The sequence below is a fragment of the Oryctolagus cuniculus genome, chromosome 18, assembly GCF_964237555.1.
Source record: "Oryctolagus cuniculus chromosome 18, mOryCun1.1, whole genome shotgun sequence".
Classification (NCBI taxonomy): domain Eukaryota; kingdom Metazoa; phylum Chordata; class Mammalia; order Lagomorpha; family Leporidae; genus Oryctolagus; species Oryctolagus cuniculus.
In genome coordinates, this window is record NC_091449.1 from 25740024 (window position 1) to 25767095 (window position 27072).

General features: G+C 52.6%; 1 protein-coding gene and 1 long non-coding RNA gene across 8 annotated transcripts in view; one reads left to right on the top strand and one right to left on the bottom strand.

The window, feature by feature from the left end:
• ZNF536 (zinc finger protein 536) overlaps positions 1-27072 on the bottom strand; it is a 457958-nt gene that overhangs the window by 153413 nt on the left and 277473 nt on the right. For all 7 annotated transcript variants that reach the window (XM_051833369.2, XM_051833366.2, XM_051833363.2 and 4 more), the window contains 2 exons: positions 16130-16282; positions 1781-3361 (listed from right to left, as the gene is read on the bottom strand). In XM_051833369.2, coding sequence (XP_051689329.2) covers positions 1781-3361; positions 16130-16282 — 1734 coding nt within the window. The remainder of the gene's footprint in view (positions 1-1780; positions 3362-16129; positions 16283-27072) is intronic.
• On the top strand, positions 1867-13576 carry LOC127487533 (uncharacterized). The gene is made up of 3 exons (XR_011384346.1): positions 1867-2005; positions 2899-2972; positions 13253-13576. It is a non-coding gene; the product is annotated as an uncharacterized lncRNA (long non-coding RNA).

The following is a 27072-nucleotide window of genomic DNA, read 5'->3' on the forward strand; positions in this document are numbered from 1 at the left end:
TATCTAGGGAGGGGGTGAGAAGGGCCCATGCAGCTCAGGGGGCAAAGGCTGGCAAGACGGAGCAGGCTCCCTGATGTTGCAAAAGGACCAGCATTGGGCAAGCCTCCTCAAGGCAGGCAGCCTTCCTCCAGCACTGATAGGAAGATGGGAAAATTAATAGGGGTAATATGAGCTCATTTCAATAATAATGAGCTTATGAGCATGCCAGGTTTTGATCTTTTCTGATGCATGGATTCCTGGCAGGAACTATGGTCCTAAGTAGGTAGTTGAAAGGACTGAAAATAGATTTTAAAAAAAATCCCCAAACAGCAATAAAAAGAAACCACCCCAATCACAAACTTAAAACAACAATGAAAGAAGAAAGACGAAAATGTTACTCCCCAGAAGAAAGGCGGCCGGGGAAGGGGGGGCAGTTGGACTGACATAAAACCCTTTTCTTCTTTTAAATATTGTTTTTAACAGCTTCAAAAGTAATGAATTGTCTGTGGCTAAAAATAGATCTGGGGGTCCTGGTTAATGGGGCCCTGTGAATCATTCCATGCGAAGAACTGTCAATATTTTTTTTGAGCTGTCAGAAATCCATTTAGTGATTTTTGACAATTCAAAAAATATTTCCGACTGCTTGATCCAGTTCTTAGTGAATTAGGGAAGGAGAGAGGAAGAGAAATATATCAATTTAAATTATGAACCCAGACTCCAGCGTTCTGAATCCTGTTCTGGGCTGGAAGGAGCATCAGAGTCCACTGAGGTTCAAAGAGCCTCCCTCCCATTTCCCTTACTTCCTCCCAAACACCGAAATCCATTCAGAAATTAAACATGGGAAGGTGCTTTGGCTGTATGTTCCCGGTGGGGGTATCTGGAGCTGCTTTCTGAGGAAGGGATCCACTGGGCCCCTTAGAGGAGAAAAGCTGTCAGAGATGAACCTGTGGACATCGGTCTCCCCTGTCCATCGCGACATTCATTTGATCCAGTTTTCAGATCCAAAGTGATAACGACACTTTAGGATCTGGAATCACTCTGGATCCACGAGTGCCGCTTTGCTACAAGATCAGACAGGCACAAATCCGAGACACACAGGGTCACCACACCACTCACACACTTCTGCTTCCAACGCCAGACAGGTGAACAGGCAGATGCACATAAGGCAACAGCTGAAGGTCAAAGTCACAGTAACTGCCATTTGGTTTGCTTAAAGATGAATAACATACACCCCGGAACCATCTCCCTGTTGGGAAGAGGCCTACTTTTATTTTTTCCCGATACTGTGGTTAATGTGATATGATTTTAGTATCCTCCAGGTCAATAACAGAAACACTTAGACAAGCAGGTTTGGCTTAGCAAAGCAGCAAAGAGTCCTCTTTCAGTGTAAGTTGCAAATACTGAGAAGTCTGCGAGTTACCACATTCTCTTAGCCTTCTTGTGTTTTAAGTGGCTCCTCCCACCCGCCCACCCGCCCACCTACCACCTCTAGTTTTGGCTGAAAAACAGGAGTGAGTCCTCCACGCACGGAGATCCTCCACCCCATTTTCCATGCTTTCCGGACAGGCCTCTGAGAGCATTATGATGTAAATTGGAATACACGCGTGTGAGTTCTACAACGTCTAAATGCAACGGACTTTTCCGATTGTCTACGCTGCATGGACAGCATTGGGGCATCTATCCTCTGGCGTTCCGTGCTGAATCTGCTCACGGGTAACTCGACCCCCTTCTGTTTAAAAATGCACAACGCAGCCCTGATGTTTCGGGAAATGAACCGAAGGGAGAGGATTCTAAAACTTACCACACAAGTCTGGCCTCTTGATACATCCAGAACTGGCTGTGCTACTCGCGAGTCCGTTAAAGGCAGCTAAGCCATCGGAGCTGTAAGCCCTGAGCACCGACAGCATGTTCATGGGCTTCTCCAGGCCCGGGGGCCCCCGCTCCGGCTTCGGCAGGCCCGCCGAGGGGTCCTGGGCGGCAAGAAGACCGGGGCCGTGCCACTGTTTCTCCGACGCTTGGGATAATGGTGAGCCGAGGCCCTGCACCTGCACGGGCTGGGGGGCGCCCGCGGGCAGCAGGCTGTCCCCGCCGTCGCCGCCGCCCCCGTCCTTGGCGAGCGCAGACAGCGGCTTGCTCATCATTTCGGGTTCCGTTTCGACATCCTCTTCCTCGTTGTTCTCTCCCCGCGAGGAGTCCATGTCCTCCGAGGAGGCGATGTCGGAGAGGTCGTCAGGGGCGTTCTTGCCGGCCGCCTCGGGGATCAGGATGGGGGCGTCGTCTTCCGGGGGCGCCTTCCCCTCCAGCTCCTTGTTGGGGCAGGACCCAGAGGCCCCCGAGCCCAGCACACCGGGGTAAACACCGAACTGCTTGTAGAAGTCTGACGGAAAGTTACAAAAGGCAGGGTCCCCGCCGTGGCTGGGCCACGCGCCGCCCTTTTGGTCCCCCAGAGTCTCTTTGGCCTGTCCTTGGGCCGTCTTCTCGGAAGCAGAGTCCAGAGCGCTCATCACGCCCGCCAGGGCCATGTCCTTGCTTGATTGTACAGCCGGCAGCAGGGCCACCTTGCTCGCCTCGCGCCCTTGCTCTTGGCAGTGCACCGTCACCCCTGCGCCGGCGTCCTTGCGTTTGGCTTTGCCCAGGTGGTTGGCCTGCAGGTGCAGGGCCATGAGCTCCATGGAGGACGTGGTGAAAGCACAGAACAGGCAGCCGTGCCACGCCATGCTGTCCTGCATGGTCACCGAGGAGCCCGGGAGGGGGCCGGCGTCCGGCCGCACGGACAGGTCCAGAGGCTCGTACTGCGACTTCTCGGGTCTCCTCTGGGAGGACTTCCCGCCGCCCTTCTCCTCGCCGCCGTCGGCTCCCTGGACTTTCAGGGGAGGAGCGTCAGACAAGGCTTTGTCCTTCGTGTCCTTCTTCTTCCAGGAGCTGAGGACAAAGCTGTCCATGAAAGCCTGCAAGGACCCTTGGAAATTCACACCGTTGCCCACGATGCTTTGGTAAGCCCTCCCGATCTCGGAGAAGTGGGCGCTTTTGGGCGGCAGGTCGGTGCCCTTCAGCGCCTCGGAAGCAGCCTCGGGTGCCATGCCCGCGGGCTGGCCCGCGTGATCTCCGGACGAGAGCACCCCGGAGGCCCACTGCTGAGAGGCGGGGCCGCCCCGGAAGTCGATGCCTGGGAGCCCCTTGAAGGCGCCCCGCAGGATGTCGGGCCGGATGAACAGGGCCGCCTTGCCAGGCGTGTCGTCCTTGTGGTCGTGGCTCGGGGGCTGGCCGGACAGCGGCCCGGCCCCGTTCTGCCGCTCCCGGTGGTGTCGCTCTAAGTGGTATTTTAAGGACGCTGACTGGGTGCCGGCGTAGTCACAGTGGGGACACTTGTAGGGTTTCTCACCTGCGAGATTTTGGTATAAGAAAAGAAAAAAAGTGTTTAGCTCACTTTGGTGTGCCCAACAAGGCTTGAAGGACCAACATTTTTCTTGGAAACAAAGCAACTCCAACTAATAATTAGTTAGAACACAACTGTTTTTTAATAGGCGAATAATTCGTACTCTTAAGCTTTTTTAATGATTTTGTACCATTTGGGAGTATTCAGGAATGACATACTATCTACACACAATTAGCTATCTTTTTCTTTATCTAACATGTGAAAACGGCTGTAGATTTAAAAGCTATGATTATGAAAATTAAGCATAATAATTTCAGCCACAGTGATCATTAAAAGTAGAAGTTTAAAAAGACAAAGTATGTAACAAATGGGTGGCTGCAATATTTTGTGTATACAATAGCTCTGAAATTTGTTTAAATTATACACATGGAAACCATTTTTAAACCTAAAAATTTTATGGCACTGTTACGCAAGACTGAAATGAATGATTTAAGTCTTGCTCTGCAGTAAATCATGGATATAATTAGCAAATGGCATACTGCACAAGTAATTTATCATTATTTGGAGGGCGGCATTCCAGACGGGCTCAGATATCTGCAGAGGCACTGCATTGTTGCTAAATAAAGAACTATAAATACCGATTCCATAAAATATTAATACCATTACAGTGCATTCTGATTGCAGCATGTAAAGACATATAGTTAAGATAAAAAGCAGTCAATAAAACTTAAAAGAAAATGAGTAATAAAAAGGCACAAAATATATTTAGTTTCGGTATTTGAAATTAACATTATCTACTAGTCTTTGTAGTGCCTTAAATTTGTACTAATGGCGAACCTCGTGCTCTGGTAGTAAAATGTGTAATTTACCTATAATAAGCGCTTTCTAGAGAATAAAAATAGCTTTAAAGAGTGTTTTAAAACATATAAGGTAATTTTCGCGAATTAAATATTTATTTAAATTCAACACCCAACTCCTATTGTTCTTTCCACGATGGAGAAGGTACCCCAACCGACAAGTTGCATCCGTCGGCATTGTGGGTTAGAGGAGGAGGAGGAGGAGGAGGCCGACAGACGCGGAGTGAAATGTATTCCAAGCATTTGCTAGCGATACCCTGGGTCTTTTCCTGGCTTTGCAATCAAAGAGTTCGCTGGAAGGAACGGAGTCTGTGGCAAGTGGTAGCTTGCTCACAATAGGACCCCATCAGTCAATATCCACAATTATTTCTCCCAGGAAGCCCAGCTACTCCCCACCCCCCACGCTACCCTCCAGCTTCCTCCTCTGCTCTATTGTAAAACAGACTGATCTAAAAAGCAGCAGCAAATCACAGGTGAACAGCAGTGTCTTCGGAAGACACTTCACCACCACGTCTAGTTCCCACTGCCGCCAAGAATCCCGATCCTCCCGGCACAGGGCGTTCGGAAGCCTGGACCCTGTAAACTAGAGGACCACCAGCCCAGGTTGTAAGCAGGAGACCCCAGGTCATGCCTGGGGCGTGTGCCCCAACCTTGCAGACACAATGTCTGCGTCATCAAGTCAGAGCAGGAGGCCACGGAGCTCATCGCGCGCTCAGCGGCCAGCCGCTGAGCCCGCCCCTGGACACTCCTTCAAAGATGGCCTTCCGGTCTGGATAGGCGGCCCAGCTGGGCATCTTCACCTCCAGCTAGCCCAGTGCGGGCACCTGCAACGAGGACTCTCCACCCTTGGAGGTGAGGAGTCCCAGGCACTGTCTCCCCACGCCTTGGGAACCACTGCAGCCACTGCTAGGTTACAACCCACTGCAGCCAGGGAGCTGTGGTTGGGATGCGTGGCCAGCGTCCCAGCTCACTCGGATTCTCTGAAATCCCAGTGGCTGCCACAGCAGAGCCATGCCCTGAAGCTTAGGAGGTGGGAGAAGCTTTTGACAGAAGAGCCTGCCTAGAAACTCAGGACCCTGACCCACATTTAGTGCAGCCCCTGGTTTGTGTGTGGGTGTCGGGGGAGGGGTGGCAAGTGAGAGCCAGCAGAAGAGCTGTGCCCACAGGTACCAGGGAGGCTCAGGTTGTGTTTCAGAAATGCACCTGGAAATGATTCAGTGCATCTGGCCAAGGTACTATAAAGCAGCAAGGGCTCTGGTTAGCAGGAGCTAACTCACAGGGAGAAGGCGGACAGAGGGTGGGCTGACCACCAGGAGCATTGAAGACACCAGCTCTGGGCCCTAACGCAGAGCAGTCCTGGCGTCCGGGGCGGGCGTTGGTATTTTGGTGAACCTCAGGCAGACAGTAGAAAGCCTGCACTCTGAACGCCCAACATGCACTTGCCTCCGGAGCTCTAAACAGCACTGAGACCGAGCCCCGCCTCCCTACAGTGTGTGAGTTGCGAGACCCAAAATGCAAACTGGATGTGGAGGTCTTTCACAAGGACCTGGGGGTGCTTTATGGTGCCTCCCTGGGAAGGTGTAACAGGCCATAATAGGGAAGAAAGTCTAGACCCCAGGAGGCATTGGAAACTCTGGATTGGGGGTTAGAAACACCCCATCCCACTCCGTGGTCCATTGCACACGGCATCCCGGTTTTACAATCTTCGCCTCCTCAACCTGCAAGGTGGGATGCTGGGGCAGGTATCCTCATAGGCCTCATCCCAACAGCTAAGGCAAGCCTCCCGGATGGGGGTAGAGAGACACATATGCACATCCATGTACATGCACACACCCAGACGCATGCAGATTCACGCACACACATTCCTTGTGGGATAAACCGATGGATGGACGAGAGCTCCGAGCTCCCAAGCATACTTCCTGGCACTGGGAACTGAGCAGAGAAGCAAAGAGATGGGGCTCCGCCCTCATGCATTTCAGAGGAGACCGAGATGCCTACTGGCACACATGGCCTTCACTCGCGCACACACACTCACAGCACGCAAGGGGACAGCATCTACGCTCTCAGCCCTCTGCTTCTGCACGTCCAACATAGGCTTTTGGCCTCCACTGCCACCAGGAAAGGCCCCTGGGGACTCCAGAGACCCTCCAGCCCTGAAACACGATGGTTGCTTACTGAATGCTCACGGATTGCATCGACTGCCTGTGGTGTGCACGGGCTCTGGAAAGCCCTCCAGCCACCCTATCTCCACCTTCTGCACTCACAGATGGAAGAGCCCATTGCAGACTAGTCTTCAACAAGGCTCCATATCCCCACACTCCCAGCTCCTAAAAGGCTCTGCTGAAGGGGTTGCCTCCTATCACCCCAGTCCCCGAGATCAGTGCGCCAGAAGAATGACCACAGGACAAACCTTTTGGGTTTGTGGTTTTTACTTTCAGGAAGTAACCTCAGAGGCACGCATCGTAGCACAGTGGAAGAAGCCACTTCTTAGCTTTCCTTCCTTGCTCATTGGACTGCAAGTTCAAGTCCTGACTGTGCCACTTCCAATCCAGCTTCCTGCTAATGTGCCTAGGAAGCAGCAGATGACAGCTCAAGGAGCTGAGTCCTTGACACTCACATGGGAAACCTGGATAGAGTTACTGCTTCTGGCTTCAGCTTTGCCCAGCTGAAGTACATGTGGGGGGGTGAACCAGCAGATGGAATCTCTCTGTCCTCTCTCTCTCCTCTCCCTCTGTCCTCTCTCTCTCTCTCTCCCTTCTCTCTCTCTCTCTCTCTCTCTCTTCTCTCCTCTCTCTCTCTTTCTCAAATAAATAAATCATCTTTTGAAAAAAGGCAACAGGCCAGCGCCGTGGCTCACTTGGTTAATCCTCCGCCTGCGGCGCCAGCATCCCATATGGGCGCCAGGTTCTGTCCTGGTTGCTCCTCCTCCAGTTCAGCTCTCTGCTGTGGCCCGGGAAGGCAGTGGAGGATGGCCCAGGTGCTTGGGCCCTGTACCCACATGGGAGACCAGGAGGAAGCACCTGGCTCCTGGCTTCTGATCAGCGCAGTTCCAGCCATGGCGGCCATTTGGGGGGGTGAACAAATGGAAGGAAGACCTTTCTCTCTCTCTCTCTCTCTCTCTCTCTTTCACTGTCTATAACTCTGTCAAAAAAAAAAAAAAAAGGTGACAGCCTTCGTTTTGAGTTCCTTTTCACCCCTCTGGGATTGGAGTAACCGCCACTGCCCCTCCGTCCTGACACTGCTCCATCCCTTTCTGGGGTCTCCTCACCAGTGCGGGGCACCGGCAATGCCCGGATGGTGAAGCCGGCTTCTGCCGGGGGCAGGCAAGTGTCTGGGCTGAGCTCGCCCCCCTGCGAATCCTGAGCCTCCCACTGCTGACTTTTCCACTGGAAGCAAACAGCTGCTTCCCACTCACTGTTTCCCCGGAGGGGACATTTCAGAGTGCTAGGGAGGCAAACTTCTCACAACATTGGCCCGACTGTCGGGGTAACCGCTGAGAGGAAGGACTCCATCAGCAAAAGGAACAGGCTCTGAGGGCCTCTGCCCCAGGCTGCCCCTCCACTGGCCCGGCGCACACAGCTGCTGACTCCACCTGCACCGCGGGAGGCAGAAGCGGGGGTTTCCTGGTCAAAGCCACCACGTCTGGACACAAGCTTCAACCCAAGCACTCTGGGCTTCCTGGCAAACCCAACCTCAGGACATGGCCAGGCTTCTGCCACGGAGCCAGGCAGTGGGTCTGCCCAGCCCCCACCCAAACAAGGCCTGATCTGCCCGGGGACTTGGACACAGGCAACCCAGCACCTGTCAGCAGCTCTGTCTAGTTGAGTGATTGGCCATGCAGGCCACAGATAAGTCCAAGTCCACCAGGGAAATCCTCAGACAGCCCCAAGCTTTCGAGGGGGTCGTGGGACCTTGGGGTGACCCATGTTGGTCCAGATGCATTGACTTCCTGCCTGCCTGTTGTGGGGCCACACACACTCGTGGCTTCAAAGCCAGGCATACCACAAGTATGCAAATGAGCAGGGTCACAGATAGATGCCTCACTTGGAGCACAGCTGTCATGCAACTCTAAATAAGCAGCAGCCCTAAGAACTCTGACTTTCTAAGGAAAAGTCTCACATCCGAATCTCCACATTCGAATATCGGTGCCTACTTCATACCTGCTTGAGACACCGAGAGGGCTCCTGTACCCTGTGTCGCTGGGTTTAAAATGCTTATCTGGGACAAGGAAGTGCAGCATTAGACCTGTCACCCACAACAGGAAGCAGGTGTAACACACTGGCGCCCACGGATGGGGAACCTCTCACAATGTCTTAAAGAAATAAAATGTGGGCCCAAGTCACGCATTTTCAGTTTTACTAGAAAAGCCATCACAATAAAAAAAAACATCACCAGTTCATCGCCCCAAAGATGAATGGGATTGTTGGAGCCGTCTTATGTTAGGCCAGCTTTCCACCGGCATGTGGTGTAAGATGGATACTTGGCTCTGGCATCTCATTGACAACTCTCCCAAGTCATCCTCTCGTGAATTTTTAGCAATATATGACCAGGTGGCTTAATGAGTTCACTGCACCTATTTTTACCCAGTCAGGTCTTTGTTACTCTGAGCCGCTGCTTTGCACTTGCCGGGCCTCTGTCCCGGGGAGTTCTTTTCAAGCAATCCGGAGCAAGTCTCCAAGAGCCACTATCCAGCAATCACAGGTGGATCCTCACTGCCATCTTTGGAAACCCCTGGATCAAGCATTTTAAGAACTGATTCACGCTTCTGGCATTTAAATTTTTTTTTTTTTTTTGGTTGCTAAATCTCCAGAAACATTTTGGCTTTTAAGTCAAGTGACTCTGTTCCCATATTCGCATCCTCGATTTGATATTTATTTAGTCTTTCCACATGTCTTTACTTAGTTAATACCAGGAGAGATAAATACGGTGGTGCCTTCACAGCGAAGCTTCAGTACATTAATATAAATTGTACACTAATTCCCCCAAAGCATATATATGTTGTAAACCTGAAGACTTTTCACACAGCTGCTTATTGCTAAACAGTGCCTTGTCCAGAAGGGGACAATCTGTGTCTCTAATTGCTGTCACTGAAGCCGAGATTCATTATGTGACTTTCCCATTAAAATGTGAGCATTAATTTGTATAATGAAATATCACCCACTGCAGTGTTCATTAGCCATGCCCTACTGTATACGGCACATTGTTAGCTACCTAGAAACTGTAGTTAATTTCACTAATGGATATTTCCCTACTTAGTGTTTGGTAGGAAATTTATACTGTAACATTACCTCTTAAACTTTTAAGGAAATTTAAATTCAATCAATTATTTTCAACAAAAAGTTTGGGATGTCATTAAGGCAGAAGAGTAAGGGTGGGCGACTGTGCAGGCATAAGATGGGCTTTTAGTTCCTCTTACAAAAAGGAAAAACTATAGAATTTTAATTCAAAACAAAAAGAAAAAAGTCATCTCTCGGAGCTCCTTTGTGTGTTCTTCCTCGTCTCCCAGGGGGCCGTCTCCCCACCAAAGACAACGCCACGCGCTCTCTTTTCGGGAGGACTCCCTTCTTAAGCAACTCATCTCTACAGATGTCGCCCGTGCTTTTGTTATTATTATTTATTCCCTAGGCTTAAATGGCCTGGCTATGCCAGGTAGACGCCGCCCAGCCTAAGGCAGCTGAGTTAGCCAGCTCCATCTTGCACCTGTGCCCTGTTCACACCCCACTGCTCCCCGGGAAGCACTTGGAGGAGGAATGGCCTTTGCCAAAACAGTGGGGGAAAGTTGGTCACCCCAGGGGCCACAGTGGCCCTCCCCCCCTCCCCGCTTCTCCACTTCCCTTCCTCTCAGTGAGGTGCCTGGGGTCGGCGCGGGCCTGGGATCAAGTCAGTCTGAGGGAGGGAGTGAGCAGGAGCCGGAATGCACAGTACTTCCCTTTCCAGCCACTTGGAAGCTGCGACAAGCTGACTTGTCACCGCAAGTCACCTCCTTCCTGCCGCCCAAGGAACGCTGCATGGATGCCCCCAGAGAAGCCAGAGATGTGCTCCGGGAGGTACGGATGTCCTGACAGAGCTGTGGGTCACAGCATGGGATTCTAAAGCAGTGGTGTTGGACCCCAACCCGCAACCCAACCCCGGGCATCGCGGCGTGGGCCACTTCTCTCTGGGATGTTGCCTTCTCGGTAGTGGGGCTGGGCCCGGGCAGGGAGCTGCTGCAGGCATTAAGGAGTGAATTACCATGCAGGTGGGAGCTACGGTCTCTAGGATTGCTGCTGCTATCCTATCCCTGCTGGCTAAATCCTGCTGTGTAGACCCAGCCTTGGTCCTAAAAGCAAAGGAACCCCCCAGGCCACCTCCCCGACCCCTGCTGGGTGTGCTGCGGGGACCAGGTGTCACGTCCCCAGTGCCCGGTGGCCCTGCAGTTAGGGAAGCCTAGTGTCCGGCGACCAGGTGCAGGCCAGGGCATAGGAGGGCACCTCCCCGTGACCCTGGAGGGACACGCGGGCAGCACCTGGGAGAGCAGGCAGGGTCCATCCCGACCTCAGCTGAGACCCCCCACTCAGAAAACTACTCCTGACTTCCTTGGGCGGGCTTGCTCTCACAAAGAGCTTCCCCACTCAGGGTGGACTGGTTTCAGCAGCGCATCAAACCCAGACTCACAGAGCACTCACAGAACTGGAGAGGGGCACGGAAAACCGAGCAGAACCATCTGCCATTAGTCCCTGAACTTTGGGGCCTCTGAGTTTTCACGAGTGAAATGGCTTCTTAGATTTTCCCAGACTGGTCATTCCTCACCCAGTCACCCTTCCTGGGAAACCCCCACACTCAACGGGACACCTGGAATCCCACGCCCCAGTACAGGTGTTCCAAGCTGCAGGGGCCTTTGGTGGCAAAAGGCACGCCCCCTCCTCCAGCTGGTCCGGGGTTGACTCCCTTCCAGCCTGGCCCCTGCACATGGAACACATACCTCCGACCCTCCAGGGTCTCACAGGCACCCAGCTGCCCAAGGCGGGGCTGGGGGAGGGGCATGTGTATGGGCAGCCTGTGGTGGAATGACTGGGGAGCACCCCTGCCTCCGAGGGTTTGCTGCTGCAGCTCTGGGATGAATCATCTCAGGTGTGGGCGGGGCCCCGAGGTGCCTGGGTATCTGGTGAGAGATGGTTCTGGGGCTGTCTTCCTGGGTGTTTCTGGATGAGATTCTGGGCAGAGTAAACTGCCCGCCGCTCCGTGCTGTGACACTCATCTTCTGCGATTGTGCGCACACTCCATCGGCTCTCTCAACTACCAGGTCTTCAGTCCAGGACCCGTGCCATCGACTCTCCTGGGTCTCCAGCCCGCTGACGGCAGATCCTGGGGCCTTAGCAGTCACAGTCACATAGGCCAGTTTCTCACAAATCTCTTTACACATGAATACACGCATAGTCATACACGCACAGTCATGTGACCCTTAACAGGGGTACGATTTAAGACCTGGATGGGTTCGGTCAAACCTCATGACTGAGCCAGGAGACCTGTGAGCACACGTGATGTACGAGGCTGCTGCTGGCTGTTTTGCAGAATCACCTTCTAGGAAGCAGCGCTGAGCCCAGCAGCTAAGGCACTCACGTCCATGTTGGGATACCCGGGCTTGATTCCTGGCTCTGATCCAAATTCCAGCTTCTGGGAAGCCTCAGGTGTAGCACGAGTGGTTGGGTTCCTGCCACCCATGTGGGAGCTCTGGACTGACTTCCAAGTTCTCAGCCCAGCCTTGGCCATTGCAGGCATTTGGGGGAATGAACCAGCTGATAGGAGATCTCCCTGTCTCTCTCTCTCTCTCTCTCCTCTCAAATAAATTTTTAAAGAATTAAAGAATATGAAGTTCTGAGATGATAAAGTATAGTATAGTAAACGCATCACCCCACAACATAGCTGTTTGTTATGGTTACCAAGCACCATGCACTCTGCATCTGCACTTCGGTAGAGCCAGCAGCTCAACAGGTTTTGTTCAGCAGCATCAGCACGCACAGGTGAGCCCTGCGTTCTGCCGCACACTCAGAGGCTAAGACATCACCTGCCATAGGAATTTCTCAGCTCTGTTCTGATCTTATGGGCCCACAATCCTAAAGGTTGCCATGTTTTTTTTTTTTTTTTTTCTGAAATGTTGTTATGTGATGCATGCCTGTGGATAAAGGATACTTCACAAAAAGTTCGTGAACACTGGAATCCAAAGATAAATTTCATTTGGTGCACATTTTTGTTTTAAAATCTGAGCATCATTGTTTCATAATGGGCATCATCTATGAACTTGTTGAAAACTTCTGTGATACATGGATTTTTAATCTGTTGCACCAAAATGAACATGGTTGGCTTCTGTTTTTCTACAAAGGTTCTGAAATATCCTCGAGTGTGTGTGTGTGTGTGTGTGTGTGTGTGTCCTCTTGGCTCTGTTTCTCAACAGAACCCCAACTGGTACAATCCCCTTTCCCCAGCCTGCCCTGACGGTTCTGAATTCAGTTAGGGCGCTGTGTGCGAACAGAGAAAGGACACATGTGCAGTTAGCCCAGGGTGTCCAGGAGGCAAGACCGTCAGCCTCCCCTGTCAGGCAGCTCTCAGTGTCTGCCCTGCCAGGAGCCAGCACGGGGCAGCCTCCAGGGTCCACCTGTCACTGGGCACCCAGGGGTCCTGCAGGCGCCTCCTCTCAGTCCCCGCAGTGGATCTGGCTGAAGCCAGGCAGTGGGGAGAGACCACAGCAATGTCCCTGCTCCCTGCAGACTCCGCCCAGCCCCCGGGTGTCCCAAGCACCTGCTCTCTAATAAACAAGGGCCGAATTTGAGTGGATGCAGGGGAGAAAAGAAAGGAAAACAAACGGTTCTGATCAGGTGATGTTGGGCGATCAAGACTTCTGATCAAGATGGAGTGGGATGGAGAAATACGGAGAATGGACCATGTCATAGAACAACCAATTAAAACGGATTTATTGCCGTGGATTTTTAAATGGGCTCATCTGGGTCCCTTGCAGAAAAACTTCACGAGACGGCGTTTTGGTGGACATGTATTTTTCTTCCAGGCTGCTGTCCTCTGGCCATGTCATTCGGAAACAGAAAACCTCGAGGACGAGGGGGCAACCAGGTAGGGACCTCTCAGTGCCTTGGGGCCACACGAAATCATTTATTAACAAATAACCCATTTTGATTTTTAATTGCTCCTGTAATCTCCACTTTTACACTGTCATAATGGATGTTTACTTCGGTGATTTATAACATGTAACACTTTCTGTTCTATTCAAATGCACAAGTGTAAGCATTTTCCAACTTCTTTGTTCTTAGATAAAAAGGAAATTGATCTTTATCTAGTTACCATTCTGCTTTTTTAAACACGGCAAATGCCGGTTCCGAGGGGGGAGGGGGGCGGGGGGCGGCGCGGTGTGATGTTTCCATGGCTTCTTTCATTTTCTTCGCTAGTCTGGGAAGTCTGGGAAGTTTCTGGAATGCCTCTGCCCATGGCCCTTGTGAGTCCCTCTCAGGGTCTCCAAAGACGACAGGCCGCAAACAGCGGCGTGTGGAGCCCAGGTCCCACAACACACCATCTCCTTCAGGGTGAAAGCCGCCAGATGCAGTGTCCACCCAGAAAGTTCTGTGACCTTGGGGCAGGCTGGCAGAGGGGCATCCGCAGGGGCGGCGACGCTGCTTGTGGGAAAGCCCCTGCCCCTCTCTCGCTGACCCACACGGCCTGCAAGGCCGACCTCACCACCTTGAGCTGCAAACCCTCCTGGGGCTGGGTGCAGCACCACAAGGCCTTGCTGCTGCTCCCCCCGTGAGCAGCCCAGGCTCCACTCCGGGGCATGGGTCTAACCCGAGGAAGCCAGGTGTCTTTCACCCAGGGACTCACTCCACAGGTGAGCACATCCTAGGAGCCAGCTCTGATCTGATGCTAGGCAGCAGAGACACTGCAGGACACACAGACACAAGCCTTCATGCTTGTGGAGCTCCCGTGACAGGGCGGGCACGAGACACAGCAGCAAGAGGCAAAGCCAAGGGGAAAGACAGAGCAGGGAAGAGAGGGCCCTTGGGCAGGTGCAGGTGGGGTCTCCGGGCTGCGCTGTCAGACGGGTGGGCAGGGAAGGCCTCACTGAGGAGGGGGCGCTGTTGCCACACTGCAGGTCTGGCAGAGGGGTACACTGCTCGGGGAGCTCCCTGGACCCCTGGGGAATTGGTAGCAGTGGGGGAGTTAGCACAGGCAGCCCTAGACTGCCGCCATGCTGTGGTTTCCCAGGGGTTTCCGTGGTCCCCGGGGTGGGGGGAGGGGCCGTTCCCTACTCCACTTGACCTCTTCCTATCACAGCACAGCACAGGGCCGACAGGGGGAGGGTCGCTCGCTCCAGCGCTGGTTCTGTCATTCAGCCTTTCAAATAAATTCACTGTGCCCCTGCTAGGTGTAAGGTGCTCGCGCAGGCCCCGGGGTCACGGAAATGACAGCAATTAAGAAGACGGACAACAGCGCCACCCTCACAAATCTTAGCTCTGCTTGGCGGGAGACAAACAATACATAGGGAACCGAATAATTGACCTGGACAAGAGCAGTTCAGAGAATTTCACGCTTAGGAAGAAAACAAGGTAGAAAGGAGGGCAGATCGTTGAGATGGGGGTGCAGGGAGGGGTTTCCCAGGATAGCTTCCCTTCGACCCGAGCCCCAGTGACCACCTGGAGGAAGAACATTCAGGCAGAGGGCACGGCAGGTGCATCTCCCCAGTTCCTGCAGGAGGGACAGGGGCTCTGCACTGGGCAGGGCAAGGGCTGTTTCCGAGGGATGATGAGGATGGAGAACGGTGCAGGGCAGGACTGGGAGGGAGGCGGGGTCAGATCAGAGCGGGTGTTCCTGGAAAGTGGTGGGACCCGTGCTTGGGTCTGAACCATTCCTGTTTGGCCTGGGATGACTCCAGAGCGGGGGGTGGGGGGGTAGGGGGGTGGCGGGGCAGTGAAGATGGCCAGCCACAGCCAGGCAGCTGGGCACACACAGCTACCTGTCCTCAACACCTCTCGCTGCTGGGGAGACTTGGGGAGGTTCCTGGTGAGGGGCTGCTGTCCCCAAGCCCACAATGCTCACCGGGCCCATGCACATTCCATAAGCCCGCCCAACCCCGCATAGTATCGATTCCCCGGGAAACACACGACAATTATTTTTGAAAATAGATGGCATATTTGTCTATTCTCTGAAGCAGCTCATACTCCAATAGATAAAGTGTCAGGAGAAAAATCAAAGAAAATGGAGGTGTCCATATCTCAGATAGATTTTTTTTGGTATTGGCAACGGGCAGACATCTCGCAGGAGAGCTGGAGAGGGTGGTGGCCACTGGGCGAAGCAGAGGGACAAAGACAAGTCCTCGTCATCAGGGGCCCGGCAGCCGTCTCCCCCTTTCTGGTTAAGGGCATCTCGATTTTTTTCTTGTGAGGAGAGCCGGGTAGTGGGGGGAGAGCCGCCCACCTCCACCGCACGTATCGTGGGGCAGGGCTGACATTCTGAGGTATGGGCTTATAACCCAGGCTGGGCCAAAAGCCATTGTGCCTGGATACTGGGGAGAGCTCTCCTGTCCTCCTAATCCTACAAGGGTTTGAGCTGGGCTCGTGTCACCGACACCCAAAGACTCCTGCTCCCCCTACAAGGCCACAAAGAGGCGCTTCTTCAGTGCCACAGAACATTCTGGAGCTGGAAACAAAGGCTCACAACCCCAGGCCTGGACCATGCGTGATGTCCGTCTGCCTGTCCAGACGTCCACTGCGAGAGGGGTGGTAAGTGACACAGCAGCAGGTCTGACCACGCGGCGGCACACAGACAGGCCCCCGGAGAACCTTCTAGCGCCCATGGTTGTGGGCCGGGAGCACGGCCACGCCCAGGCGGCCTCCTCCTTCTCCGAGCCGCGTCCCCCGGAAGCAGCCAGACCTCTCACCTGTGTGTATCCTCAGGTGGACCTTAAGGTGATGGGACGTCCGGAAGGTTTTCCCGCAGTACGGGCAGTCCTTCATGGCCGCGCCCAGGCTCCTGTCTCGCAGCAGTGCCGGCTGCTGGACGCCGGTGGGTCTCCCAGCCTCCTCGCCCATGTCTGCAGCGGAGGAGAAACGTTCACACATCACTTCAGCACACGTCAGGAGCTGTTCGCACCCAAACTGCTAGCACCACACAAAGTTAAGCATGTCAATACTACACCTGTCTGTTTCATTCTTGAGCTCTGACAGAATGCTGACAATTCATGTATTTTCTTGTTATTCTCTTAAATTATTTCATCTTTCCTATCATCGTCTTAAGCAGCATATGGTACCTTTATATTGAACTGAATTAAGCAAGAAAAGAAACAGCTGTGTCAGCAGCTGGTTGGATCTCTTCTTTTTTTGCTAAGTTCTTATTAAATATTTTTTTTCCAAAAAGTTTAAAAATGTTGGTGTTTGTTGAAGCTGACTAATTTACACTATGGGCTAGTTGCAGAATTCGCTATGGTATCGAAATCAGATTTGCCTCCTATCAAGCAACGAATGGAAAAAGACTGTTGTTCAGCTGACTCCCCAAGACACGCAGACATACAGCTATTTTGGGACAGGAAAGAAAATTATCCCAAACTGATCATCTCTTCCTTGTAGAGTCTTGTATCCATCGCTGGCTGGTGCAATCTCATGGAAGGGAGACGAAGAAGTATGGAAATGTGGTTCCACAATTAGCCCATGATAAACATACAGTGACAAATTCAAAGTCATGTGCAGAAACTCAGCTGCAAAACTCCCATAAACTCAGAGCACGGCACCTAAATCTCTGCACCGTGACTGGAGACCTTCCTCCGTAAAGTATCAATACAAATTTTCCTTCCTGCTGCTGTTTGTTATGTAACCCAAACCATTAGAAAATGGAATCAAATTTACATACCGCTGCCTTCTGCACAGAAACGATGGGACATAATAGTAAATAAAACTGGGAAAATATCTAGTGGTTGGAGGATATGTTATTGCAATACTCGAGGTGTTGACATCACAGTGCCGGAGAGGCGGCATCGGGGGAGCAGGACAGGAGTCGGGAGTCTGTGTGCATCTCAGAGGAGGGAGGTGAGAGCTTGCTCGAGACTCACTTTCTCTTCCCGAGTTGCCACCTCCCCATGGAGCTGGAGGCTGAGGGCCTGGCACAGAATCTAAGCTCCTGAGCCTAGCAGGGTCCTTGCCACAGCTTCCTGCCCACCCTCCAGCCTGTGTGTAAATCCCACCATGGGAACAAGGGAACCTTCTGGGATAATGAACAGATCTGTGAGTTCTACAAAGATCAGAATAAATACGATTTGTACCTTCCAAGCAAACAGAAATGCAAATTGCTTTTTAAAAAAAAAGATTTATTTATTTGAAAAGCAGAGTTATGGATAGGCAGAGGCGGAAAGAGAGAGAAGTCTTCCATCTGCTGGTTCACTCCCCAGCCACACGGCTGAAGCTGCGCTAATCAGAAACCAGGAGCCAGGAGCTTCTTCCAGGTCTCCCACACAGGTCTAGGGGCCCAAGGACTTGGGACATCTTCTACTGCTTTCCCAGGCCATAGCAGAGAGCTATGGATTGGAAGTGGAGCAACTGGGACTCGAACCAGCTCCCATATGGGATGCCAGCACTGCAGGACTGCAGACAGTGGCTTTACCCACTATGCAACAGCACCAGCCCCAATGCAAATTGCTTTCTTTCTGTAAAATTCACTGCTGGTGCTCTCTGCTAACAGCCGAAAGGGACAGATGGACAGACAAGGCCCCATGAGAGCACACACTCACTTCCCACTTGGGTACTTGCTCCAAGCAACAGTGGAGACTCTCTCTGGCTTGCAGAAGCTGCACTTGGAGTGTGAACAGATCACTGGCCTTGAAGAGTTCTGGGCAGGCTCACTTCCAGACTTATTCTCCTGGCCTCTTCTCACCATCACTGGGAGAGCTACCAGAAACTTCAACAAGGTGTGGGGGACACGGAACTCCAGCTAGCTCTCCAGGCAGGTGCCTCGCCTGGTGGTTAAGACATGGGGAAGGCCGGCACCGCAGCTCACTTGGCTAATCCTCTGCCTGCGGCACCGGCACCCCGGGTTCTAGTCCCAGTCAGGGCGCCAGATTCTGTCCTGGTTACTCCTCTTCCAGTCCAGCTCTCTACTGTGGCCTGGGAGTGCAGTGGAGGATGGCCCAAGTCCTTGGTCCCTGCACCCGCATGGGAGACCAGGAGGCAGCACCTGGCTCTTGGCTTTGGATTGGTGCAGCACGCCGGCCATGGCAGCCATTTGGGTGGTGAACCAATGGAAAAGGAAGACCTCTCTCTCTCTCTCTTTAACTCTGCCTGTCAAAGAAAAAAAGAAAGAAAGAAAGAAAGAAAGAAAGAAAGAAAGAAAGAAAGGAAGGAAGGAAGGAAGGAAGGAAGGAAGGAAGGAAGGAAGGAAGGAAGGAAGGAAGGAAGGAAGGAAGGAAGGAAGGAAGAGAGAGAAAGAGAGAAAGAGAGAGAGAGAGAAAAAAGACACGGTGAAGACGCCCACAGCCCATGTCAGAGAACTCGGATGCCACGCCCAGCTCCAGTTTCTGTTTCCAGCTTCCGGTCAATGCAGACCCCAGAAGGCAGTGGTAACAGCTCAAGTAGTTCAGCTCCTGCCACTCGCGTGGGAGAGCTGCGTTAAGTTCTTGTCTCCCAGGCTGGCTCTGCCAAAGCCCAGCCACTGTGGGAACTTGAGGAGTTAGCAAGTAGGTGACAGCTCACTTTTTCTCTTTTCATGTCTCTTGAATAATAAATAAGAACAATAATAATAATAATAAATGAATTTACTGGGGTGCAAAAACTTGAAAACTATGCATAATTTTTTTCTAAAACATATTTCCCATAAACTAAAAGCCCCCCTATACATGAAAAGGTTCTACACCCAAATAAACTTTACTTTTTAATTTCATTTCCATGAGCTTTTTCAAAAATATTTATTTTATTTATTTAAAAGGCAAAGTGACAAAGAGGGAGGAAGCGAAGGAGGTATAGGCAGAAAGAGACACAGAGGAAGAGACATTTTCTATCCCCAAACGGCTGCAACGGCTGAAGCCAGGAGCCTGGAACTCCATCCAGGCCTCTCTTGTGGTGGCAGGCACTCAGGTACTTGGGGCATCTTGTACTGCTTTCCCACACACATTGGCAGGGAGTGTGATGGGAAGCGGAGCAGTGGGACTTGAACAGGAGCTCTGCCATGGGATGCTGGCACTGCAGGCAGTGGCTTAACCCGCCATGCCACCATGCCGGCCCCTCTTTTAGAAGTGCCTTTGTATCCATCCAAAAGATATAATTATCCAGCTCTTTATCTCAAAATTGTGCATAAAGAGGACGAGGTTGTTTTCCATGCACAGTCAACCCACCAAGCAGTAGATTTAAGTTCACCCAGATGAATGTGGAAACTACTAGAATGCTTCTTCTTCTTCCCCTTTCTCCCTTAAGATTTATTTATTTGAAAGACAGGGTTACAGAGAGAGAGAGAGACAGAGATTTTCCATGCACTGGTTCATTCCCCAGATGGCTACAATGGCCAGGCTGGGCCAGGCCAAAGCCAGGAGCCAGGAGTTTCACCCAGGTCTCACATGTGGGTGCAGGGGCTCAAGAACTCTGCCTTCCCAGGAGCATTAGCAGGGAGCCGAATCAGAAGTGGAGCAGCCGGGACTCGAACCGGCACCCATTTGGGATGCTGGTGTCACAGACAGCGGTCCAAACCCCTACACTGGCTGCCAGGATAGCTTCTTGATGAGGGCAAACAAGCCTAAGGAAGTGCTTCAGTCAAGTCAGACGCCCGGAGCACAGTCGCTGTGGGATGCCCACATCCCGTAGGCAGAGTCTCCCAGGGGGCCAGGGCTGCCACCAGAGAGAGCAGAAGCCAGCTCCAAGTCGGACACACCCGGGTATCAACGGCCACTCCCTGCCCTGCCCCACCACATCCCAACCCCCAGAACGTAGCATTTCCCCCACCCCAGCGCCACGCCGCTTCCCTTTCTCTGGCATCACAGGGGTCAGCTCAAAATAGTGATGAACCTGATTGAAATTCTGTCCAAGCGCTCCTTGCAACATATTTAAGGCATCCAATTTAAGTCAGGAGGCCCACAGCTGTCAATTTGAATTATAAGCAGGACTTCAGTGTCCTGGATATCGGCTTCAGGACAGCGGCAGGCAGGTGCAGACCTCAGAAGTTTACTTCCTGCAGGCCCTCCTACGTCCCTTCCCTCAACCTCCCACCCCCAGCTTCCTCCGACGGGCCCACCTGCATGCAGCAGCAAGATGGCGGCTGTCTAGGAGAAGCCGTGGGTGGGTGGTGGGGGGGACGGGAGGGGGTGTATTTCTACCAGAGCTTTTGGCCCAGAGAACATTCTGGATAAACTCAGCAGCAGGCATGCCTTGCTTGCAGCAGCTAAGGAAGAGCCTGGCCTGACTCGGTGTCACTCCAAGTGATGGCCCGAATCTGTTCCCCTTTTATCTTTCTATCTCGGATATGTGTGGCCCAATAAAAAAAGAATACATTTGTAAGATAAACAGCTTTCTCTGCAGATTTAAGAGGCTAATTTTCACTTTACACAGAAACGGGGTTTTTTTTGGGAGGGCCAGAAGGCCCGTGGCGTTTACTCTGAGACTAATCCTTCTAGAAAAACAAACTCAGAGCCACAATGAAGGGGATGCTGGGTGGTCCCAGGAAGTGTCCAGGGAGGCCGAGAGCCAAGCACAGGGAGGGCCGAGGCGCTCTGGCCCCAGCCGCTCCTCCACGAGGCCCTGTGGGTGGGTGCGTGCTTGCGCCTGACGGGCGGGCGTTGTTGCACCAAGAACCCAGCATTCTCATGGGGGCTGGGGAGGGGAGGGGCACCTCGGCTGTCAGCTGCCTTGTCTACGCAGAGAGAGCAGCCTCGCTTCGTCCCGCTGGGAGAGACTCTGCAGGAGCCAGCCCAACGCTTGGCCTGGTGCCCCAGAGTCGCCCAGGGCAGGGCAGTCGGTGGCCCTGGTGACAGACGGGCGGGTCCTACCCTGGGCGGTCCAGGAAGCAGACGGTAGAAAGCAAGGAGCAGGACAAAAAGTGCATCTTTGTCAGACCACCATTTGTGCATTAGTTTCAACTCTTTTTTTTTTTTTTTTAATTTTCTTTTCCTCCACCTTGCAGTATTGATCCCCCTACCGGTCACGTTGTATGAGTGGATTGGAGGCGAAAGGTGGATGTGTGTATGGAGATCAACCTGCAGCTGTTCCTCCCTGCTCACGTGGGAAAGGATGCACAGCCCTGCCCACAGCGGGGGACGGAGGTGGCCCTGGGGGCAGAGGCATTTGGCTGTGCAGCGAGAAGCCGTCTCCTCACCCAGCACACCCACAGCCTGTGCATGGCCTGTGCCCCAAGTGTCCGAGAAACGGCTGGGAAACAACTCCTGTGAGCTCTGTTTCTTCAGGGATGGATGTCTTGTGTGGTTGCAAGAAATAATATCCCAGGTGCCGGCGCTGTGGCCCAAGTTAAGCCTCTGCCTGCAGTGCCAGCATCCCATATGGGTGCCGGTTCGAGTCCCAGCTGCTCCTCTTCTGATCCAGCTCTCTGCTATGGCCTGGCAAAGCAGTGGAAGGTGGCTCAAATCCTTGGGCCCCTGTACCTGCGTGGGAGACCTGGAAGAAGCGCCTGGCTCATGGCTTTGGATCGGCCCAGCTCCAACCATTGTGGCCATCTGGGGAGTGAACCAGAGGATGGAAGACCTCTCTGTCTCCCTCTCTGTCTGCAACTCTACCTCTTGAATAAACAAATAAAATCTTTTAATAATATTTCAGAGGGATGCAGGCTGCACTTGCAACCTTTCCAGCGCTTCTGCCCAGGAGAAGTGGAAGGCGATAGGTCTGAGACACCCTGGCCAGCCTTCTCCCACGTCTACAGGCTGGCAGGGGTCTGCTCCAAAGGAGGAGATGGCTCCCAATTGCTTCAGGTCGTGCTGCAAGGATGTGGCACTGAGGGGCAAGGGCACACCAGATACTTGGCTTTTGCAACTGTCTTCCAGGTGCCTGTTCCAATCCTCTCCTAGTTCCGTGGCCTGCATACCTTCCACCAGTCTTCACAGACAGGGCGTGGGAGGGTGGTCCCACGGCCATGGCTGTGCCTTGGAATCCTCACCATCACCTGAACCCAGCCCTGGAGGCACTGGATGGACAGAGGCTTGTAGGATGTTAAAGACACATGACTTCTCAAAAGTGAACAGAGCCAAATGTGCATGAAATGTGCCCGTGTGCCTCCCAGAAGCCACCCCTGAAATGGGCGGTCTAGCCATACACCAACATGGCGGCCCTCTGGGGGTGCACCTTGTGCACTTGACCTTTTGCAGGTGCTGTGTGTTTGAAATGCAGCAAGTTGGGTTGGACAATGATTTTGTACCTCAAGGGTCATGTCTCCCCCAGGTTCTCTTTAAACACCAAGGGTTTCCCAGAGGGTGTGTATGTCAAATAGGCTTTCCTCCCAAGAGGACTGACTCAGCAGTCAGGGGGCAGAATCTCTTCCTCTCGGGGCACATCCTTGAACCCCTGGATTTTGCCCCCTTTCTAACCCAGAGAGGCCAGGCCCTCAGTTCCAGCTTCCTAGCATCTTGCAGTGCTGGGAGACCCCTGCCCCCCACCACCACCAAGGTTGCTTCTAGCACTGCCTGCTATTCTGTTCTTTCACTCATCCACTCTCATCTCCCCCAGCCGCTAGATAAGAAACTGGGGGTCAGTCTGAGAGACATGGGAGAATATGATGGTAAAATCATTTACCATGTACCCTGAAACTTCTCAGCTTCCTGTGAGCGAGGTGGGGACAGGAGACCAAGTTCTGTCCAGTGGGGGGAAGGAAGACGGAGGAGAGAGTGCACCTGCTCTTCCTCCCCTCCCTCCAACCCCTCCCTGGCCATAGTAGCCTTGAAACTGACAGGTGGGATGGTGGAATCATAACTAGGCACTTGGTTAGTGAGCCACCAGCCAGGTGGGAGCTGAGCGTCATCAGATTGTGTGGATGCGAAAGAAGCCTTGGCTGGGTTAAGCCACAGGGATGAGAGGTGGCTGTTGCCGGGGCAGATCAGGAACCAGCTCAGAGAAACCTACGAGGACTTCTGAGTTTACTCACAGTCTCCCAGTACATCAAGGCATCAGACAGTGGTCAGAGCCAGAGCCAGAGCCCAAAGGAAGCAGAATGGGGCAGAAGAGGTAGAGTTTCTTTGGACACAGGGCTGTCTCACTTCTCGCTCTATCCTGCCTGCCAGGCAGCCTGACTCTGCGTGCACCCACGAGTCCACTATGGGAAGATTTCCATGAAGACTAAGGCGTAATGATGCTTCTGCAGCCAGTGGCGATGATGATGGTGGTGATGAAGTCCACACGGGGGAGCGGAGAGTTACCCCAGCAACCTCACGGGCCATGGCCGCCCTCGGCTCACTCGGGCACTTACCACTCCATTGCATAAAATGCCATGATATTTTAATGTCTGCAGAACTTCTAGTATAACAGTAAATACATTTTCCCAGATGGGTTGTCAGTTAATTCTGAAAGTCTGCCTTGTGCAAAGAGCAGCTCAAAAGCACAGCTCTCACTTCATTAATGAAGGAAAAAAACTATTTGTGGAGACGACGGGGTGAGAAGGCGGTTCCTAGGACATGGAAAAATCGCCTCTCCCTTTGTGTGGTTGCTCACATGCACCAACGCTTCCAGATCTTTTCAGGAGTGAGGAATAACTAATACCTCGGAGTAAATCCAAAGGAATGTATGGTACCTCTTCAAAGCGTGACACCGCCCTTATTTTGAAAACTTTAAGATGAACAGAGCCACAATCCCAGTGGTAGAAAGGATTCCTTTTCTTTTAAAAAATGACTTTTAAATTAATTGCATGCAGAAAATTCTAATTTCACTGTAAATACTTCTACTCAGCCGCTGCAAGGTGCAGCCCCTGCCTCGGGTCAGCGCTCATTGTCCTGATTGCGCCATCCAAGTTCTTGGTTTCATCATGGCCATATGGAGTCACGTCCAACAGCTACGCATTAGTATGGACGGAGGCAAGCATTCGTTTAAATAGAGAGCTATCTTGGAAAAGGGTGTCCACTCGTGAGAAGGCAGCAGCCAGTTTCCTCTAGGGTCACTGGGACCATGGGGCTGGGCTGGGTCTTGCAGGTGGGCACAGGACTGGATGGGGGTCAGGGGGGCTGCCCTTCACGCTGTTACATCTCTCCTACACCCCCAAGTCAACATGCAGCAGGGCCCCGTTTGCTTTTGGCAAGACAGAAGTTCTGGAATTGGGGAACTAGGTCATTAAAAGGTTATTTTTTTTAAAAACTATATCGGATATCAGAACTTCAAATAGCCTCTCTAAAGCAACATTGTGATGAATTAAGTGAAAACGAATCAGAAACACATGGATTAAATTTCCTGAAAATACACAATGGCTTCGCGATTCAAGCACCATGGGCCAAACGTGTTTCTGGTTTGGCCAAGCCCAGAGCCCTTTCTTAATACTTAGGGAGGCACAGCACGAGCCTGCTCTCAGGATGGCTCAGACCCTGCCTGGGCCCTGCCACAGCACTCAGTGTGCCCTGCAGGCGATAGCTGGGCTGCGTGTGGGACCACTCACCACCCACACACCCCAGAACACAAGTCCCCGGAGACCAGGGGCCAGTTTCTGCAGGTGGTGTTACGTCAGCAGCCCTGGTCGGCATTCAGCGCTGAGCAGGTGCTCAGTAAATGCTCTTTGGATAAATAAAGGTCGTAGAGAAGGCAAATTGGATGTTAGAGGCTGAGACCCACTCCTGACTGCCAGGCCCTGGGCACCTCTGAATGCCAGGGGAGCTCGAAAGTCCTCTATGCAAGTAGGGGAGCTTGGTGCCATGAGGGGTATCCAGGGAGACTTCCTGGAGGAGGTGGCCAGGTGTCTCCCAGTTCTCACTCCACCCGGGTGGAAGAAAGCACAAGTTCACAATGACGCGCAGCGTCGGGAAAGCCGTGAGAAGGCTGTACAGGCAGGCGATGCGGGTGTGCTGCCGAGGGTGGCACCTTGTGCCAATTCCTGTCTTCAGTGTGTGGCTAAGAAGGGAGCTCACGCTGACCTAAGAAGCAGTAGCCTCTCAAGAGACTTGAAGAGACATTGATCAACAGAAGACGAGAGGAAAAACAGGGGCCAACTACTGTTATAATCATTACAACACATTTCTTAGGCCTGCCTTGTCTCCTCAACGTAAGTGCTCCTCTCTTTAAAAAGAAAGCAAAGCAAAACAACAACAACAACAAAACTACAGAACCTTCTACTATCAGGAAAGTGTAAGTTCCCAAAAGACTTCTCCATCATTTCTTTTCTTAAAAATCCCATAGCTTTTAAGATCCTCTAAATATCACTCCCAGCCCCTCCTGATGAGTGGGGGTTTGGGGCAGGGGAGCTGGGAGGAGACGAGGAGACGTCACTGCAGGAATTCTCGCCTCCCTGACACCCGGAGGCACCTTCAAGATGCATTTGGTCAGTGGCCACAACGGTGGCGCTGAGTTCTCTCAGGAGAATCGCACACACGCCGAAAGGAGGAAGGATGATGTGGAGATAATGCCGCCCCTGGAGACGTGTTTTGCCATATTCCTTTTTAAACAAAGAAGACATCTTAAGCACCTTGCAATATCTTTCATTTAATAGTTGGCAGACGGCGAGTCCCTGATGAACGCTGGCCTGTGCCTTTCTCTTTAACCAGCTGAGTGATCCAAGCTTTTAATATAGCCATTCCAATTATTGTAAAAGTCATCTAGTACCTTATAACCACAAATATTGACAGTTTATTGCACAACACATTCCTGACATTTGAAGGTCACACCATACATAATACATACTCTTTTATAAAATTGTCGGGAACAAAGAGATACATGATCCACAATTACCTCGCCCAGCCTGTGCGTGGGCACAGTTCGGGGCTGACTCCAGGTTGCGCGGAGGTACCCGCATCACTTTAAATAATCTATTAACGTAGCGCCGAGGCACCCACGAGGGGTCATTAGAAAACAGCTGGTGTACGCGCGGTGGTTGGAGGAGCTGGCCGAGGGATGGCGTCCGCTCCACTCTCCTCCGCCGAGTCCACGTCACGGTGCTACTTGGCCACACAGAGCCCTGCCTCACGCCGCTCAGAGCCACAGTGCGCCCTTGTTTTTCCTACTGGTTTATCTGTGGCCGATAGGGACGTAAAACACGCACAAGCGCAGTTCAGAGCGCCCCGCCCCGCCCCGCCCCCACCCTGGGGGCACTGACCACAGCTCTGGTCTGGTCTCATAGCCACAGGGCTGTGGCTCCCATGGAGACCGGTGGCACTGCAGCCCAGCGTGCTTGGCTGACACTGCATCCACCCCGGGGGTGTCTGGGGGAAACGTTCTGAGAAGGCGGGCACTGCTCACTGTCCCCACTTGTCCTCCAAGTCCAAGTTCAAAACACAAAACAAGCGGAGAGGTTAGCTTAGCAGTGCAATCCTGGGAGAACCACACGGCTGGGGTGGCTTTCCATGTTTGCCGGGCAGCACACGCGTGGTAACACATCTCACATAAAAGGAAACCTAGCATGGTGCCCGGCTCAGGATATGCTCCAATGAAGAACGGCTCCAATGGGACCACCGCAGAAGGCTGGCACAGGGGGAGACCCGTGGTCCAGGGGCTCTCCCCACCCACCAGCTCCCAGCTTTGGAATCAGACAAGTGCACAGCTCCAGAAGGGGGGACATGTCTCTTCTTCCCTGAAAACTCCAGGTTGGAGCAGTTCCTCCAAAGCTCTCAGAACCCAGGCAATTCTCCCAAGTTCGCAGCGAAAAACAATTCAGGCTGCAATTGAGCTTCGCATAGATGACAATCTTTAATCACAGATGAAGCGGGAGGTCATTAGAATCTAC